This window comes from Chelonia mydas, chromosome 3 (genome assembly GCF_015237465.2).
Source record: "Chelonia mydas isolate rCheMyd1 chromosome 3, rCheMyd1.pri.v2, whole genome shotgun sequence".
NCBI lineage: Eukaryota > Metazoa > Chordata > Testudines > Cheloniidae > Chelonia > Chelonia mydas.
In genome coordinates this window covers 194,660,378-194,676,834 of record NC_057851.1, presented here as the reverse complement: position 1 = coordinate 194,676,834, position 16,457 = coordinate 194,660,378, and the positions used below count along the sequence as shown (strand labels likewise).

Genomic DNA, 16,457 nt, shown 5'->3' with positions numbered 1-16,457 from the left:
CCAAAACCTGCTTCTGTGTTGCCTCCATCTCCATTGAAGGAGTCAAACAACACGGCTGGGGTAGTGGTGGCTGAACCCCCTAAAATGGCATGCAGCTCATCATAGAAGAGACACATTTGGGGCTCTGACCCGGAGCGGCCGTTTGCCTCTCTGGTTTTCTGGTAGGCTTGCCTCAGCTCTTTAAGTTTCACGCGGCATTGCTTCGGGCCCCTGTTATGGCCTCTGTCCTTCATGCCCTGGAAGATTTTGACAAATGTTTTGGCATTTTGAAAATTGGAACGGAGTTCTGATAGCACGGATTCCTCTCCCCACACAGCGATCAGATCCCGTACCTCCCGTTCGGTCCATGCTGGAGCTCTTTTGCGATTCTGGGACTCCATCGTGGTCACCTCTGCTGATGAGCTCTGCTTGGTCACCTCTGCTGATGAGCTCTGGCCATCGTGGCAAGCTGCAGGTGACCATGCAAACAGGAAATAGAAATTCAAAAGTTTGCAGGCCTTTTCCTGTCTACCTGGCCAGTGCATCTGAGTTGAGAGTGCTGTCCAGAGCGGTCACAATAGAGCACTCTGGGATAGCTCCCGGAGGCCAATACCGTCTAATTGCGTCCACAGTACCCCAAATTCGACCCGGCAAGGCCGATTTAAGCGCTAATCCACTTGTCAGAGGTGGATTAAGGAAATCGATTTTAAGATCCCTTTAAGTCGAAAAAAAGGGCTTCATTGTGTGGACGGGTGCAGGTTTACATCGATTTAACGCTGCTAAATTCGACCTAAACTCCTAGGGTAGACCAGGGCATAGATTCATAGATTTTTAAGGCCAGAAGGGACTATTAGACCATGCCTGACCTCCTGTATAACACAAACAATAGAATTGCATCCAGGTACGCCTGTATTCGGCCCAATAAATTGTGTTTCAATAAAGCACATCTTTCCAGAGAAACATCTAGTCTTGACTGGAAGACTTTAAGAGATGGAGAATCCATCACTTGCCTTGGTAGTTTGTTTAAAAGCTTAATCACCCAATTAAAAAATATTATGCCTTATTTCCAGTTTGGTTTTAACTTCCAGCCATTGATTCTGTGTTATGCTTTTCTCCACTAGATTAAAGAGCCTGTTAGTGTTTTCTCTCTGAGAAGGTACTTATACCTTCCTGTTATAGCTAATATTCCTTTTTAAGCAATTTATACACACCCACATGCACAAAACGTGTGACAAAAAAGAAAGAAGCTTTCCACTGTCATTTCTTTATTTTACTAAAAACTTGGTAAATTAATGACTTTAACGAATGAGACTTGCTATAATATTTTACTTGTGCACCTGTTTCTAAGAAGCAGTATATTCCTGTTGAGTCTTTTGATACTTATTTCATTTTACCCTGGTTGTTCAGTCCTGAGAAAATCTTTAGCATCTGGCACATTCTCCAAGTGCTTGACACAGATCTCAGACTCAGCTGCTCTAGGGGGGAAAAAAAAAGGGCTGAAGCTTTGACAGGCTTTAGTAAGATGGGTGTCGCAGTACATTTAAGTTGAAGACTTGGCTGGTCTGTTGCCCGTTGATGTGTATAAGAGAAAAAACAGTGTTTGGGCTTTAATAAACACAGAAATCTGTTCTGCAGAGATGGGATAATTTAATCATTAATCCTCGTGGTTCAGAGAAAGTGAAGCTTAGCTAGGCAACGTACAGTATGCTACACACAGCCCCTGAGAGTGAAGTATGATTAGAAGACGCAATAAATGCATGCTGCTTATTAGAGCTGGGTGTATTTTTTCGCACAAATATTTTATTCACCAAAAAACTGTAGCTGTGGTCACATGTCTACACTGCATTTTAAAACCCATAGGAGTGAGTTGCAGAGTCTCGAGATGTGGAGCTCGTGCTACAGCATTAAAAACAGCAGTCTAGACATTGTGGCTTGGGCTCTAAAACCCATCCCCTTCCTTGGGCTTCAGAGCTCAAGCTCAGATGTCTACACAGCCTTTGGCGTCTTAGCACAAGCCCAAGTCTGTAGATCTGGGCTCTGACGCTCACTGCTGGGTGGCAGGAGCAGTGGAGGACGAGAGCACGCTTACAAATTTTAGCCCAGTGGTTCAGACCCTCATTTGGGATGTGGGAGACCCAGGTTCACTACCCTGCTCTGCCTGATGCAGAGAAGCAAGTTGAAATTGGGTCTCCTGCACTGCAGGAGACTGCCTGGGCCACTAGCCTATGGGATATCCTGATGTGGGACTCTTTCAGTCTCTCCTGTTCAAGCTAAACCATTATATATAAATAGTCACTGGATCTTTCATGTCCTAGGATAGTGCCTCTTTCCCTGGCCCAATGACTATTCATTGTCATTCATTTTGTCATTACTGGCCTTGGCAACAATCCCCCTCAGTAAAACAGGTTCCTATATCCAAGGTGGTATGTGGTCTATTATCTGATCCATAACATTTGCCATAGCAATATAGACACTGCAGTCTCTTTATCTAAAGAATAGCTTTGTAAAATACCTCTTCTTTTAGGATGAAAAGCACTGTACAATAAGCATGTGAAGAATCCATCTTTTTTCTGATTTGTTGGATACTGTATTCCAGCTCCCCCAAATGTCACGGCTAGCAAATAGGAATCCAGGTGGGGGTGGGCGTGGGGAATGTATATCCTTTAATCTCTGAGGAGAAAAATTGTCTAACATATCCCAGCCAGGCTTTAAAAGCTAAGTCAATAAAACTACATTGCAATGTTTTATATACACAGCCTACAGTATGTAACAAAAATAGTATGGTCAATTTCCTCCTAAAGATGGTGCAAATTTTAGGGGATAGGTTAAACAAATTCTGATATTATTACAAGGCTATATTGCATTGACTGTAACATATAAAACATATATTAGTTGGAATTTAAATACCAGCAAGTTACATTTTAAGAACACTAGCCTTTCTGCATTGTCTGGCAGTAATCTAAGGATATGTCTAGTCAGCAGAAACTGTGCAAAGGTGAGCCTATCCAAGCTAGCTTGAATCCAGCTAATGTGGGTCGCACTAGCAGTGAAGATGGTCAAGTGCAAGTTTCAGTGCAAGTAGTGCAAGCCCAGCACAGATCCTGGGTATGTGCTTGGGTTGCTTGCCAACACTGAAGGTCGTCTTCACTGCTATTGTTATCTGCAGTAGCAGGATGCAAGGTTCTAGCCCACGCACCACTTTTGCTTTGTGGATATACCCTAAGACTGGAGAAGCTATCATTGAGATTGCTGGACATGCTATTGGTCAGACTTCAAGGAAAGACATCACAACTGGAGAAGGATTTGGAACGCTGTTAGAATTTTATTTCCATCAGTCTATGGACAAATGGGAGAGAGTCCAGCAGAGGGCAACGAAAATGATTAGAGGGCTGGGGCACATGACTTACAAGGAGAGGCTGAGGGAACTGGGGTTATTTAGTCTGCAGAAAAAAAGAGTGAGGGGGAATTTGATAGTAGCCTTCAACCACCTGAAGGGGGTGTTCCAAAGAGGATGGAGCTAGGCTGTTCTCAGTGGTAGCAGATGACAGAACAAGGAGCAATGGTCTCAAGTTGCAGTGGGGGAGGTCTAGGTTGGATATGAGGAAAGACTATTTCACTAGGAGGGTGGTGAAGCACTGGAATGGGTTACCTAGGGAGGTGGTGGAATCTCCTTCCTTAGAGGTTTTTAAGGTCAGGCTTGACAAAACTCTGGCTGGGATGAGTTAGTTGGTGTTGGTCCTGCTTTGAGCAGGGGATTGGACTAGATGACCAACCCTCTTCCAACCCTAATCTTCTATTATTCTATGATTCTACCTGTGGGCTAAGTGGGTTCTAACAAATGTTCAGTACCGTTTCATGAATGTCAGTAGAATCCATCAATAAACTTCTCCCATCCATCCCATCCACTTAACTATTCTGGCTTTCTTTTCATGTTGCTGGAGGATTTCTTCTCTGCTCTGCACTTCTATTTTGGCTTCTTCACTTTGGGGCATATTTTTGTTTACCAGTTTCAGGGAGGGAGCAGAATGAAATAGTTCAGCTCTTACATAAGGGGATGGCAACACAGGCACCTGTCCTATCCTTGTTCTACATGGATGAACCAGTTTGAAATGGATTCTAAATTCTTTCCTCCTGCTGACACTATCCTTGTCACCCTTTGTGTATTTGTCTGTTTAGAATGCTCCTCACCCTGGCATCTATCAGTGCTTGAGCCACAGGGGTGTCACTGCAGAAATGCTGGGTTTGTGTAAGTTCATCTCCTGAGTTAGGTCTTCAGATAGGTCCAGTATAAGAACTGTAGTTCGTGAAAGACTCCAGTGGGATGGAGTCAGCTGCCATCAGACCTTTTGTATAGAAGACCATCACAGGCTGTTTATCTCTTGCAGCAAACGTCTAAGCATATTGGAAGTAGAATCTTATCTGGTCACTACATCTGGAATCAGCTGTGAATACAGTCTTCATCATGTTAGCACCAATGTTTAAGACTTACGTGGACGCTAACATTGACAATCTGCCATTTAGCAAGCATGCCCAGAGATATCTTCTAATCTATATGGTAGTTCCTGACTGTTTGGTGCCAAAAGACTTCGTCTATAGCACAAATATTTTCTTTATAAGCTTGTCTAGCTGGTTTTCTGTGAATCTCAGAAAGAGCTGGGTGATTTTTCTTTTTCCCTGTGTCCTCACTAAAGTCCCAGTCCAGCAAAACACTTAGGCCCAGATCCTCAAAGGCATTTAGGCTCCCGACTTCCATTGATTTCAATGGCAATCAAGCTTTGTTGGATCAAGACTGTAACCTGGTGGGCCCACCTGCCCGCCAGTGCATCAAATTAAGCTCCAAACAGCAGCAGAATTTCAGTCCCTTTCTTTAGGAACAGGTTTATTTCACCAAACCAGACCATTCTAGCATAAATTAAATGGATAAATCAGGTCCTGCTGCCTGACCCCTGTCCAGGTCCTTTCCTATGGCCTAGGGTGTCTTGCAGGTCTTTCTCCCCACTGAACTGCCTGTTGGCCTGAGGAGCAGATGATTTTAGACTATCACCTCCTTCCTGCCCTCAGACCCATCACTGGAGAGGCAGGTAATTGGTCACAGGTGGGGCTAAGACCACCTCCCTTGGAGGGCCAAACCTCCTTTGGGCATGACCTAAAAGGGTAGTATTTTGCCATTTATCAGAATTATCACTTGGGTCCCAATTTCTTCATATATGCCCGGGGTAATGATTTTAGCAAAAAATATGCAGGGCAGTTGGTAATGAGTTTTCTATAGTTCTCTTTGCCACCCCAATATAAATGCACAGCTGGAATGGGCTGGGTATCTACACCTGTGATTCGGGGAGCTATTTCAGATTTCAATAGGAGGGTCAGGTCCAGGAGTCTGGAAGATCTTGGAAATTTCTGAAGGAAAAAACGTAAAAATCAATCTATTTCAGAAGCATTTCTTGTGATTATTTCCTATATCTTTAATAGCAATTCATATAGATTTACTACAACAAAATTAACCAACACAGGGCAGACAGGCAATTTTTAAAGCTAAGTAATCTGCACCTGTGGCATGCAGACCCAGTACCAAATAAAACCTATTTTTCAAGCTAAGAAAAAACAAATTCAGAACACACAGGAGACAAATATAGTAAAGTATTATTGATCCCCTGGCCTTAATGTATCCATCTTTTAGCCTTTGCACTGCAAGCAATGCAGTCTCGCAGTATGATACATTGCTACTATTTTTAGTAGAGAAAGATCAAATGATTTACTTTTAAAAAATAAAATCTATTTACCCCCATATATGTAATCCCCCGTTATAAAGCCTGAATGACATTTACTCAGTCTGTGGTGTAGACCCTGGTGGTTTCAAATCCAAGCGTAATTCTGGATGGTTTCATAGCTCTCCTCATTCTTATTTAAAACATTATCTATGCATAATGAACTTCTGAAGTCAGTCCATTAAACTATTTATAAATGAATGTTTTAGTAGTTAGTTAATCATATTTCAGATTGTGGGGAGGAGAATGAGTATAAGGACAGTCATATTGGGTTAGGCCAATGGTCCATCTAGCCCAATATCCTGTCTTCTGACAGTTGGCAACATCAGATGCTTCAAAGAGAATGAACATAACAGGCAATCATCAAGTGATCCATGCCCTGTCATCCAGTCCCAGCATCTGGCAGTCAGAGGTTTAGGGTCACCCAAAGCATGGGGTTGCTGACCATCTTGGCGAGTAGCCATAGATGTTATCCTCCATGAATTTATCTTATTCTTTTTTGAACAAAGCTGTACCTTTGGCCTTCACAACATCCCCTGGCAAGGAGTGCCACAGGCTGTCTGTGTATTGTGTGAAGAAGTACTTCCTTTTATTTGTTTTAAGCCTGCTGCCTGTTACTTTCACTGGGTGACCCCTGGTTCTTGTGTTAAGTGCAGTGGTAAATAACACTTCATTATTCACTTTCTCCACACCATCCCTGATTTTATAGACCTCTATCATATGCCCCCTCAGTCATCTCTTTTCCAAGCTGATTAATCCTAGCCTTTTTAATCTGTCCTCAAATGGAAGCCGTTCCATATCCTTAATAATTTGTGTTGCCCTTCTCTGTACCTTTATCATTTCTGATATATCTTTTTTGAGATGGGGTGACCAGAACTGCACACAGTATTCAAGGGGTGGGATTTGTACCATGGATTTGAATAGAAGCATTATGATATTTACTGTCTTATTCTCTATTCCTAATGGTTCCTAGCATTCTGTTAGCTTTTTTGACTGCTGCTGCACATAAATGGAGAACTATCCACAATGAATCCAAGATCTGTTTTTTGAGTGATAACAGATAATTTAGACCACGTCATTTTATATAATGTGCATTACTTTGCATTCATCAACATTGAATTTCATTGGCCATTTTGTTGCCCAGTTACCCAGTTTTGTGAGATCCCTTTGTAACTCTTTGCTTTGTACAACTATCTTGCATAATTTTGTATCATCTGCAAACTTTGTGCTGTATATCCCTTTTTCCAGATCATTTATGAATATGTTGAACAGCACTGGTCCCTTGGGGGATCCCTCCATTTACCTCTCTACATTCTGAAAACTGACCATTTATCCCTACTCTTTATTTCCTGTGTATTATCCAGTTACTGGTCCATGAGGGGACCTTTCCTCTTATCCCATGACTGCTTACTTGCTTTAGAGCCTTTTGTGAGGGACCTTGTCAAAGGCTTTCTGAAGGTCCAAGTACATTAAGTCCAGCGGATCACCCTTGCCCACATGTTTGTTGATCCCCTCAAAGAATTATAGTGAGTTGCTGAAGCATGATTTCCTTTTACAAAATCCACGTTAACTCTTCCCCAACACACCATCTTCATCTATGTGTCTGATAATTCTGTTCTTTACTATAGTTTCAATCAGTTTGCCTGGTACTGAAGTTACCCTTTCTGACGGGTAATTGCCAGGGTGGCCTCTGGAGCCTTTTTTAAAAATGGTTACATTAGCTATCTTCCAGTCATCTGGTACAGAAGCTGATTTAAATGATAGGTTACATACCACAGTTAGTAGTTCTGCAATTTCACATGTGAGTTCCTTCAGAACTCTTGGGTGAATACCATCTGGTCCTGGAGACTTACTGTTTAATTTATCAGTTTGTTCCAAAACCTCCTCTACTGATCCCTCAATCTGGGACAGTTCTTCAGATTTGTCCCCCAAGAAGAATGGTTTAAGTGTGGGAATCTCCCTGGCATCCTCTGCAGTGAATACTGATGCAAAGAATTAATTTAGCTTCTCAGCAAAAACCTTGTCTTCCTTAAGTGCTCCTTTAGCATCTTGATCGTCCAGTGGCCCCACTGATTGTTTGGCAGACTTCTTGCTTCTGATGTGCTTAAAGAAAAATTTCTGTTTGTTTTTGTGTCTTTAGCTATTTGCTCATCAAACTCTTCTTTGGCCTTCCTAATTACACTTTTACACATGACCTGCCAGAGTTTATGCTCCTTTATATTTTCCTCAGACGGATATGACTTCCGGTTTTTAAAAGATGCGTTTTTGTCTCTTAAGTGCCTCTTTACTCTTTTTTATAGCCATGGTGGGTTTTTTGTTGTTGTTGGGTTTTTTTGGTCCTCTTACTGTTTTTTTTTATTTGGGGTATACATTTAGTTTCAGCCTCTATTATGGTGTTTTTAAAAAGTTTTCATGCAGCTTGCAGGCATTTCATTCTTGTGACTGTTCCTTTTAATAAACTAGCTTCCTCATTTTTGTGTAGGTCTCCTTTTTTGAAGTTAAATAGTGATGTGGTGGATTTCTTTGGTATTTTCCCCCTTACAAGGATGTTGAATTTAATTACATTATGGTGGCTATTCCTGAGTGGTTCAGCTGTATTCGCCACTTAGACCAGATCCTGTGCTTCATTTAGAACTTTATCAAGAATTGCTTCTCTTCTTGTGGGTTCCAGGACTAGCTGCTCCAAGAAGGAGGCTTTAATGGTGTCTAGAAATTTTATTTCTGCATTCCGTCCTGAGGTGCCCTGTACCCAGTCAATATGGGGAGAGTTGAAATCCCCCATTATTGTTTGGTTTTCTGTTTTTGTAGCCTCTCTAATCTCCCAGAGCATTTCACAGTCACCATCACCATCCTGGTCAGGTGGTCTGTAGTACATTCGTACCGTTATACTCTTATTATTGAAGCACGGAATTTCTATCCATAGAGGTTCTCTGGTGACATTTCAGTCATTTAAGATTTTTACTATATTTGACTTTATACTTTCTTTCACATATGGTGCCACTCCTCCGCCAGCACGACCTACTCTGTCATTCCTAGATATTTTGTACCCTGGTATTACCGGGTCCCATTGATTATCATTGTTCCACCAAGTTTCTGTGATGCCTATTATATCAATATCCTCATTTAATACCAGGCACTCAAATTCATCCATCTTAGTTCTTAGACTTCTAGCATTTGTATACAAGCATTATAAAATATGTCAATATTTAATTGTCTGCCATCGTGTAATGTAATTGAATGGAACTCTTTTTCGTTTGATTGTCTCTTCAGTTCCTGCCTGTCCTTTATCAACTACTGTCTTCTCATCTTTACTAGGATGTACAGTGTGCCCCTTAATAAATCTTCCCCTAGGGATATCTCTATGTGAACTGTGTGCTCCTCACCTGTCAGCTTTCCTCCAATCCTTAGTTTAAAAACTCCTCTACAGTCTTTTTAATTTTACATACCAGCAGTCTGGTTCTGTTTTGGTTTAGCTGGAGCCCATCCTTCCTGTGTAGGCTCCTCCTTTCCCAATAATTAATAAAGCAAAATCCCTGCTCCAGAATACCATCGTCTCATCCATGCCTTCAGACCCTGCCGTTCTGCCTGTCTGACTGGCTCTGCACGTAAACTGGGAGCATTTCAGAGAATGTCACAATGGAGGTTCTGGACTTTAATCTCTTACCTTGCAGCCTAAATTTGGCCTCCAGGACCTCTTTCCTACCTTTCCTTATGTCATTGGTACCTACATGTACCACGACCTCCAATTCCTCATCAACAGTGCACATCAGTCTATCTAGATGTCTCGAGAGCCATCTAGATGTCTCACAACCTTCACACCCTTCAGGCAATTCACCATGCGGTTCTCTCAGTCATCAGAAACCCAACTATTAATATTTTTAATAATTGAATAATCCCCCATTACTATTCCCTGTCTCTTCCTAATAACTGAGGTCCTCTTCCTTGCAGGGGTATCCTCAGTGTGAGAGGATACCATGACATCAGTTGTAAGGAGAGTCCCAACTATAGGATTCTTTCCCTCTGTTCCAGCTTGATGTTTTCCTTCACTGAGACTTTTATCCCCTGCAGCAGCCCAGAGGCTGTCAGAACGGGAGGTACTGCTCTACTGTGTCCTGAAAAGTCTCTTTTTTGTACCTCTCTATCTTTCTTAGATCCTCCAGTTCAAACCCTCTGGTTTTGAGAGCCTGTAGTTGCATTCTGAGGGCTCTGAGTAGCTTTCACCGAATGCACACACATGCCTCTTGCCCACAAGGCAGGTAATTATACATGTTGCATTCATTGCAATATACTGGATAGCCCCCACTCTGTTGCTGGACTTCTGCCTGTGTTATTTATACTCTTGGGTAAAGATTGAGTAAACCTTGTACACACTGTGTTCTGACTGAAAAGTCTACATTTCTTCTCCGTCTGTTTTTCTCCTTACCCAGCAGCTAGCTGACATCATCTCTGTTTCTTTCTTCTTTCCTTCACGCTCCCTTGGCCACCGCTCCTGCTTTTATATTCCTTTGCTGTTTGTGTCTGAGGTGTGAAAACGTTGTTTTAACTTGTTTATCCGTGAGGTCTGCTTTGGTTCAGAGCACGTACCATAATATTCCTCATCTTCAACATATTTGAATAGGCTTATTATTCTGTCTCCTTTCCCAACACAATTTACCGTTGTACCCAATATTTAAAGAAGCTCAGCATCCCGTGAGAGACAGCTTTTCTATTTCCTTCCAATTAACATGTGGTGCTTCAAAATATTCCTTTGAACCAGGGTAAGCATTCAGTAGATACTTACAAGCCATGCATGCAAATGCATGTAATACCTATCAGAAGATGTCCTTGTTAGATTAATGTCTACTAGCATGTTGATATTCCCCCTGTGCTGAGATCTCCCTATTTTCCAAGATAAATGGTCATTTTCACACACTGAAATTTATCATCCTGCTATAATAAACCCCATTTATAGAGGACAAATAGCTCTTAGTTTGTCATTCCAAGGGTATTTGAGTTTTGAAGAACGGTAGCATGAATAATAATGGCATTTACTCAACGGGGGAAAAGTTTACATGAGAGCTAAATGGGAGCTGCTATTATATCTGTCTTTCATAGATCACAAGTGATTCAATTCACTAGAGAGATTTCATCATGTCTTAACTTTTCTGAAGGAATGCGAGTGTTGGTTTTAATTTAACCCAGTAAGGATCCGATTCACTTGGCAAATTTTTATATTTATAACATTCTGAAAAATTTTACCTGTGAAAGAAGCCTACGCTTTCAGATTGTGCTAGCAAAGGGGTGAATGTCACCCAATTTGACTTCAAAATTTTTTTTCCACCAGCTGTCATTGTCTGAAGACTGTAAACTCTTCAGGGCAAGGGCCATGCATTGTTCTGAGTTTGGAAAGCTCCTAGCACAGAGGTTCTCAAACTTTAGCAACCCGAGGACCCCCATTTTGATTTAAAATGTTTCAGGGACCCCCAAACCCTCCCTGCTCCATGGACCCCAGTTTGAGAAACACTGACCTAGCATGCTGGTTGGCACTGCTGCAGTCTAAATCATCAGAAGCCAAGAGATAAACAAAATATCCTGAAACGGGTTCTTGTTAGAGATTGTGTTACCAGTGGCAAACCTCAGTTACTATAGTTAACTGCAAAATTAATTATCTCTTCACTATTCAGAAATGGTATGCATTTGTTTTTACAACACTGCTCCTAGAGATTAATATTGCTATAAGAGCATGAGACTGGAAATCCTGCAAATTAAATATATCTGGATTATAACTTTCAATTAAAATAATACGTTTTTATTATTTTCTTAAAAGATCTCTTGGGACATGGAGGGGAAGGGAGTGGAGTAAAAGTATATTCTTCTGTTATACGTGGTGGTGTCGTTTCTAATGATTCTGCTTGAATTCTTTGTGAGGGAAGAAATCAGTTGAAATCCTTTTCTTCCCTCGTTGGGGCTGATCCAAAATCCATTAAAATCACTGACTTCAGTGGATTTTGGATCAGGCTCTATGGCTGTGATTAAGCAAAGCACTTAGAAGCACATGATTAACTTTAAGGAGGCCAGATGGGTGGGAAACTTTAAGAGGCCCTTACAATCTGTCCTCTTCACTGCACCCATCCAGAGATCAGGCTCATTGGAAAATCAAGATCAAGTCTTTCACTGTTCCCGGTGGTGATTACTTTGGATATTTGCAGTGAGGAATGAACCAGGCCAGAAATGTAGCTGATGCTTAAAATGTTCATGTCTCTCAAAATGCAAGTTATTTTGCAAATCAGATGTTTACTGTCTCACAATATATTTACTTGCAGGATCCAAAATTGCGTGAACTGTTGGATGCTGGGAACCTAGGAGGTCGGCTGGAGAATCGAATGATAACTGTTGTCTATGGTCCAGATCTGGTTAACATATCGTACTTGAACTTAGTGGCATTTCAAGAGGAAATAGCAAAGGTACATTCAATTTACCATTATTTACATTTATGAATATTATTATTATTATTGTTTTATTTATTATTCCAGGATGGGTAAAATAGAAAAAAGGAGGGGATTGTTAAGATGCACTCATGGATGAAATCAGCTTGCTGTTAGAGAAATATACTGTACTGCATCACAGCAGCAAAGTGTATTCATGGGAAATTGTAAGCCATTGGTGTGTTTATCCTCAGAACATTGCTGGTTATTCTCTTTGCACAGCCGGAATGAGTGTTTTGTAAACAACTGTATGTCCAGAAAATTGCCTCCATGTCAAAGAATGCATTGTGAATTTCCAACAATAAGTCAATTTTTATCAACAACCATCACAAGTCATTTCCTATTCTGTGGAAATTCTGGGATATCCGTGATACCACAGTGTGGAAACTGTTGACTTTTTAATGTTGTCCTAGGTCAAAGTAATGAACTGAGGTTTGAGAGTCTATTTATCTGCACCTGCCTATTTATAAACTGTTATGCCAGCAACGACACATGGCTTATACACCTAGCCTTTCTTGTAGTGTGCAAAGGTTAGTACTCCACAAATTTTCAGCATGTCTTTTCTCCACTCTTAGTGATTACCATATATAAACACTTTTTTGTACAGTTTTACAGTACAGGCAAGTTGCATAAAATTAACATGTATTCAGCAAAATACAACAGATTTTTTAACGCATGCTTTAGTTCCCTGTCTTCAAATACCTCCTAAATGCCTACAATCATTTAATTAAAATCATAATGTTTTGATCATGAAGTCCGCTAGATTGGCCAAAGATGGTAGTCTTTATAGACTCCTGCTCTTTGTCTAGGGAAGGGGATATTTTCATTACTCACCAGTACCCTTTAGCCTCTCAGCCAACCCTCTTCTGAGTGTGGGCAGCCCTGGCCCCAGAGACCCACCACCTGAGCAGACCATCCACCCATGTGGGGAGGGACATGAGCAGCAACCCATTTGTCCCTGTGTGGGTGTGGCTTCCCTCTTCCCCATGCAGCTGCGATTGCAAATTCTGTCTGGCTGGTTGGTTGATCCTGGATGATATAAACAATGCAGAACGGTTACCTCACAGTACATTGTACAGCTAGGCTGCTAAGAAACCCAACAAAGGTTTATTCTGCATGGGAGGAAGCACTTGAAATAAACATGAATAAATGGAAAAAGAATTTGAAGGAAGATGTAAAGGCATAATAAAGCCAAATTGCGCAAATCTGCTCACTCTTTGGAAGAAAGAAGAAATGAACTAACACGGGACGAGTTGTATGCCTTTCTTTTCTGTTTTCCAGTCTAGCCATCCTGGGTCAAAGTCATGATATGTTTGCTATCTGAAGGACAAATTAGAAAAATCCAGAAATACTGTTATGTGTCCATCTCCAAGTTATTGATGGAAAGTGAAAATACAGTAAATAAAATTAGGTTCTGTGGAGGTTGAGCTACAGTAAATCCAGAGTTTCTGAGTAGCAGCCGTGTTAGTCTGTATCCGCAAAAAGAACAGATGCATGAAGTGAGCTGTAGCTCACGAAAGCTTATGCTCAAATAAATTTGTTAGTCTCTAAGGTGCCACAAGTCCTCCTTTTCTTTTAGTAAATCCAGAGTTAACCTCTTTGATTTTAGTAACTAAGATCTGAATCAGGCTCTTAATTTATCCTTAACGTAATCTGACATATATGTAAACCAGCTGAGTTCATTTGTTACTGATCTGTCAGGCAGTATGTCCTGAGGGTAGGATTTTTAAAAGCATTCAGCACTGACATAGCTCTGCTCTCATTAAAGTCATGCTAAAACTCCCACTTATTTCAGTGTGAAAATCCCACCCTGCTTGTATATACCGCACTGTACTAAATAAATCCTCTAATTTTTCACAGACCCAGTTCCTGCAATGAACTCCATGAGTGTAGAGATATCCCTGCACCCACATAAAGCCTCACTGGAGCTTCTAATGTGGACCTCACTGCAGGATCAGGGCCTTATAAATTTAGAAGGAGATTTTCAAAATCGCAGAGGGCAATTAGGCACCTAACTCCCATTGACTTTCCAATGGAAGTAGGTGCCCAATTGCCATATGTGCTTTTGGAAACATCCTCTCAGTCACTGGCATGCACACTTTGCTATTTACCTTTCACGTGTCCTATGTTTGGGCTCGGCAGAATTCAATTTTTATTTTTTGCTGTTTTCTACAGATAACGTCTGTTTATTTCTAAGCACTTACTTTAGATTTGTATGGATGTAAAGGTTTAAGGTTGTGCAAAATGGATTTTAAGCCTTTTATTTTTATTGATTTAAATGTTTAGTTGTGGAATGGGCGGAGTCAGGCAATGGGGTGGGTCAGACAGCAATAATTTAATGACAGTAGATGATGAGATTCAAAAAGTTAAAGCATTATAACTGTAAAACACAAATTGACAACATCACATGACAAATATACATCAAATATCCTTCAATCAAACTCTGATAAGATCTCAAGATGCATATGTCTCATTTCGCCTATCTGTAAATTTCAATTATTATTGATGGAAACATTTTTTGTAGGTTTGTGGGTACAGTGAAATTGACGTTCATTGACATTTGCCAATAAAATCTAATCTTTTAAATCCTGAGTATGTTATTTTTTAAGCTAAAAACATTCACTCTGAAAAACTTAACCTAAAATTATTTGAAAAAGATCTTAACAAAGCAATTTAAATAATCAAATTGTATTTTTTTTCTTACAGGAGTTGGTTTATATTTCTGTAGGATCTGAGTTTATTATTATTCAACTTTTGAAATTAATATATTTTCAAGCCTTTTACTGGTCATTCTGTTCAAAAGGTTCAGTTCCTCACCTCCGCTTTCTGAGTTGTGATAGAATTAATGCGGATATGAGCCTAAAGCTAAGCATTTAGTACGGATCTTGCTTTACGTGAATTAAATAAAGAACTAGAAAATTAAAATGAAGTCACAATACACTGCTTTGCTCACATTTCTCTAGGTAAAATAAATACTTGTTAATGATCCCTAGGTGTGAGTTGAAGGTAACAGACATGCTAGTTAATACAGAGAGTGCCTGTTTGTACCTCATTTGTTGGGAATCCAAGAAATGGATTAGTAGATACATTCTAATGGTGGTGGGGATGAAGATGAATGGCAGTTACGGAACTCTTTTGTTTATTTAAATGGGAGTTGTATGTGTGTATCAAGGAGCAGAATTTGCAAGGGATTCCAGACACATTGGGTCAACATCTGGGCTTGAGTCTTGATTCTGGCATATATTGAGGTAACTCAGAAGTTGCTTTGTTGTAACCAGTGTAACTGACAGGAGAATGAGCCCCTCCATGTTTGTTTATTATTCTCCTTTCCCTATATGATCAAGGGCAATGTTTCCCCAGCCCCATTTTGTCTGATCCTTTCCATTCGAACTATTCTTGAAAACCCTTGGAGCTTCTGGCTTCCACTCCATTAACTGTCTTCAAAGCATTTTTTTCTTTCTCCAGTAACCTAATCTCTGCCCCTTCAGACACCTGCTGTTTCCCATCATTGTCTTTCTGATGGTTTCAGTCTTCATTTCTTGCATTCACTTCATCTTTATGCTTCTCTTCCAGAATCTGTTTTCAAAGCTATCAAAAATTCCTTCTCTTCACATAGGAACTTATGCAGGTTTCATCCACCAGTGTGATTGATACGATACATGAGTTTTAAGTATCATCAGTCTGGTCTGTAACCAGTGTAACTGAGAGGAGAATGAGCCCCTCTATGTTTGTTTATTTTTCTCCTTTCCCTGTATGATCAAGGGCAATGTTTCCCCAGCCCCATTTTGTCTGATCCTTTCCATTCGAACTACTCTTGAAAACCCTTGGAGCTTCTGGCTTCCACTCCATTAACTGTCTTCAAAGCATTTTTTCTTTCTCCAGTAACCTAATCTCTGCCCCTTCAGGCACCTGCTGTTTCCCATCATTGTCTTTCTGATGGTTTCAGTCTTCATTTCTTGCATTCACTTCATCTTTATGCTCCTCTTCCAGAATCTGTTTTCAAAGCTATCAAAAATTCCTTCTCTTCACATAGGAGCTTATGCAGGGTCTCATCCACCAGTGTGATTGATACATGAGTTTTAAGGATCATCAGTCTGGTCTGAAAGAGACTCCCTTACCTTTTTTTAAAGACAACTCTGACCATTGCATTCCTCTTTCACCTATTCTACATCCGCTTGACTGTTATACAGTATCAGACTTCCTAGACAGACAAAGCTCTCAACTGTCTTATTTCCCAGTCTCAGAACCT

General features: G+C 40.6%; 1 protein-coding gene across 5 annotated transcripts in view; it reads left to right on the top strand.

The window, feature by feature from the left end:
- Window positions 1-16,457, top strand: part of PLCB1 (phospholipase C beta 1) — a 650,190-nt gene that overhangs the window by 398,652 nt on the left and 235,081 nt on the right. For all 5 annotated transcript variants that reach the window (XM_037896161.2, XM_043544063.1, XM_043544064.1 and 2 more), the window contains one exon: window positions 12,047-12,187. In XM_037896161.2, coding sequence (XP_037752089.1) covers window positions 12,047-12,187 — 141 coding nt within the window. The remainder of the gene's footprint in view (window positions 1-12,046; window positions 12,188-16,457) is intronic.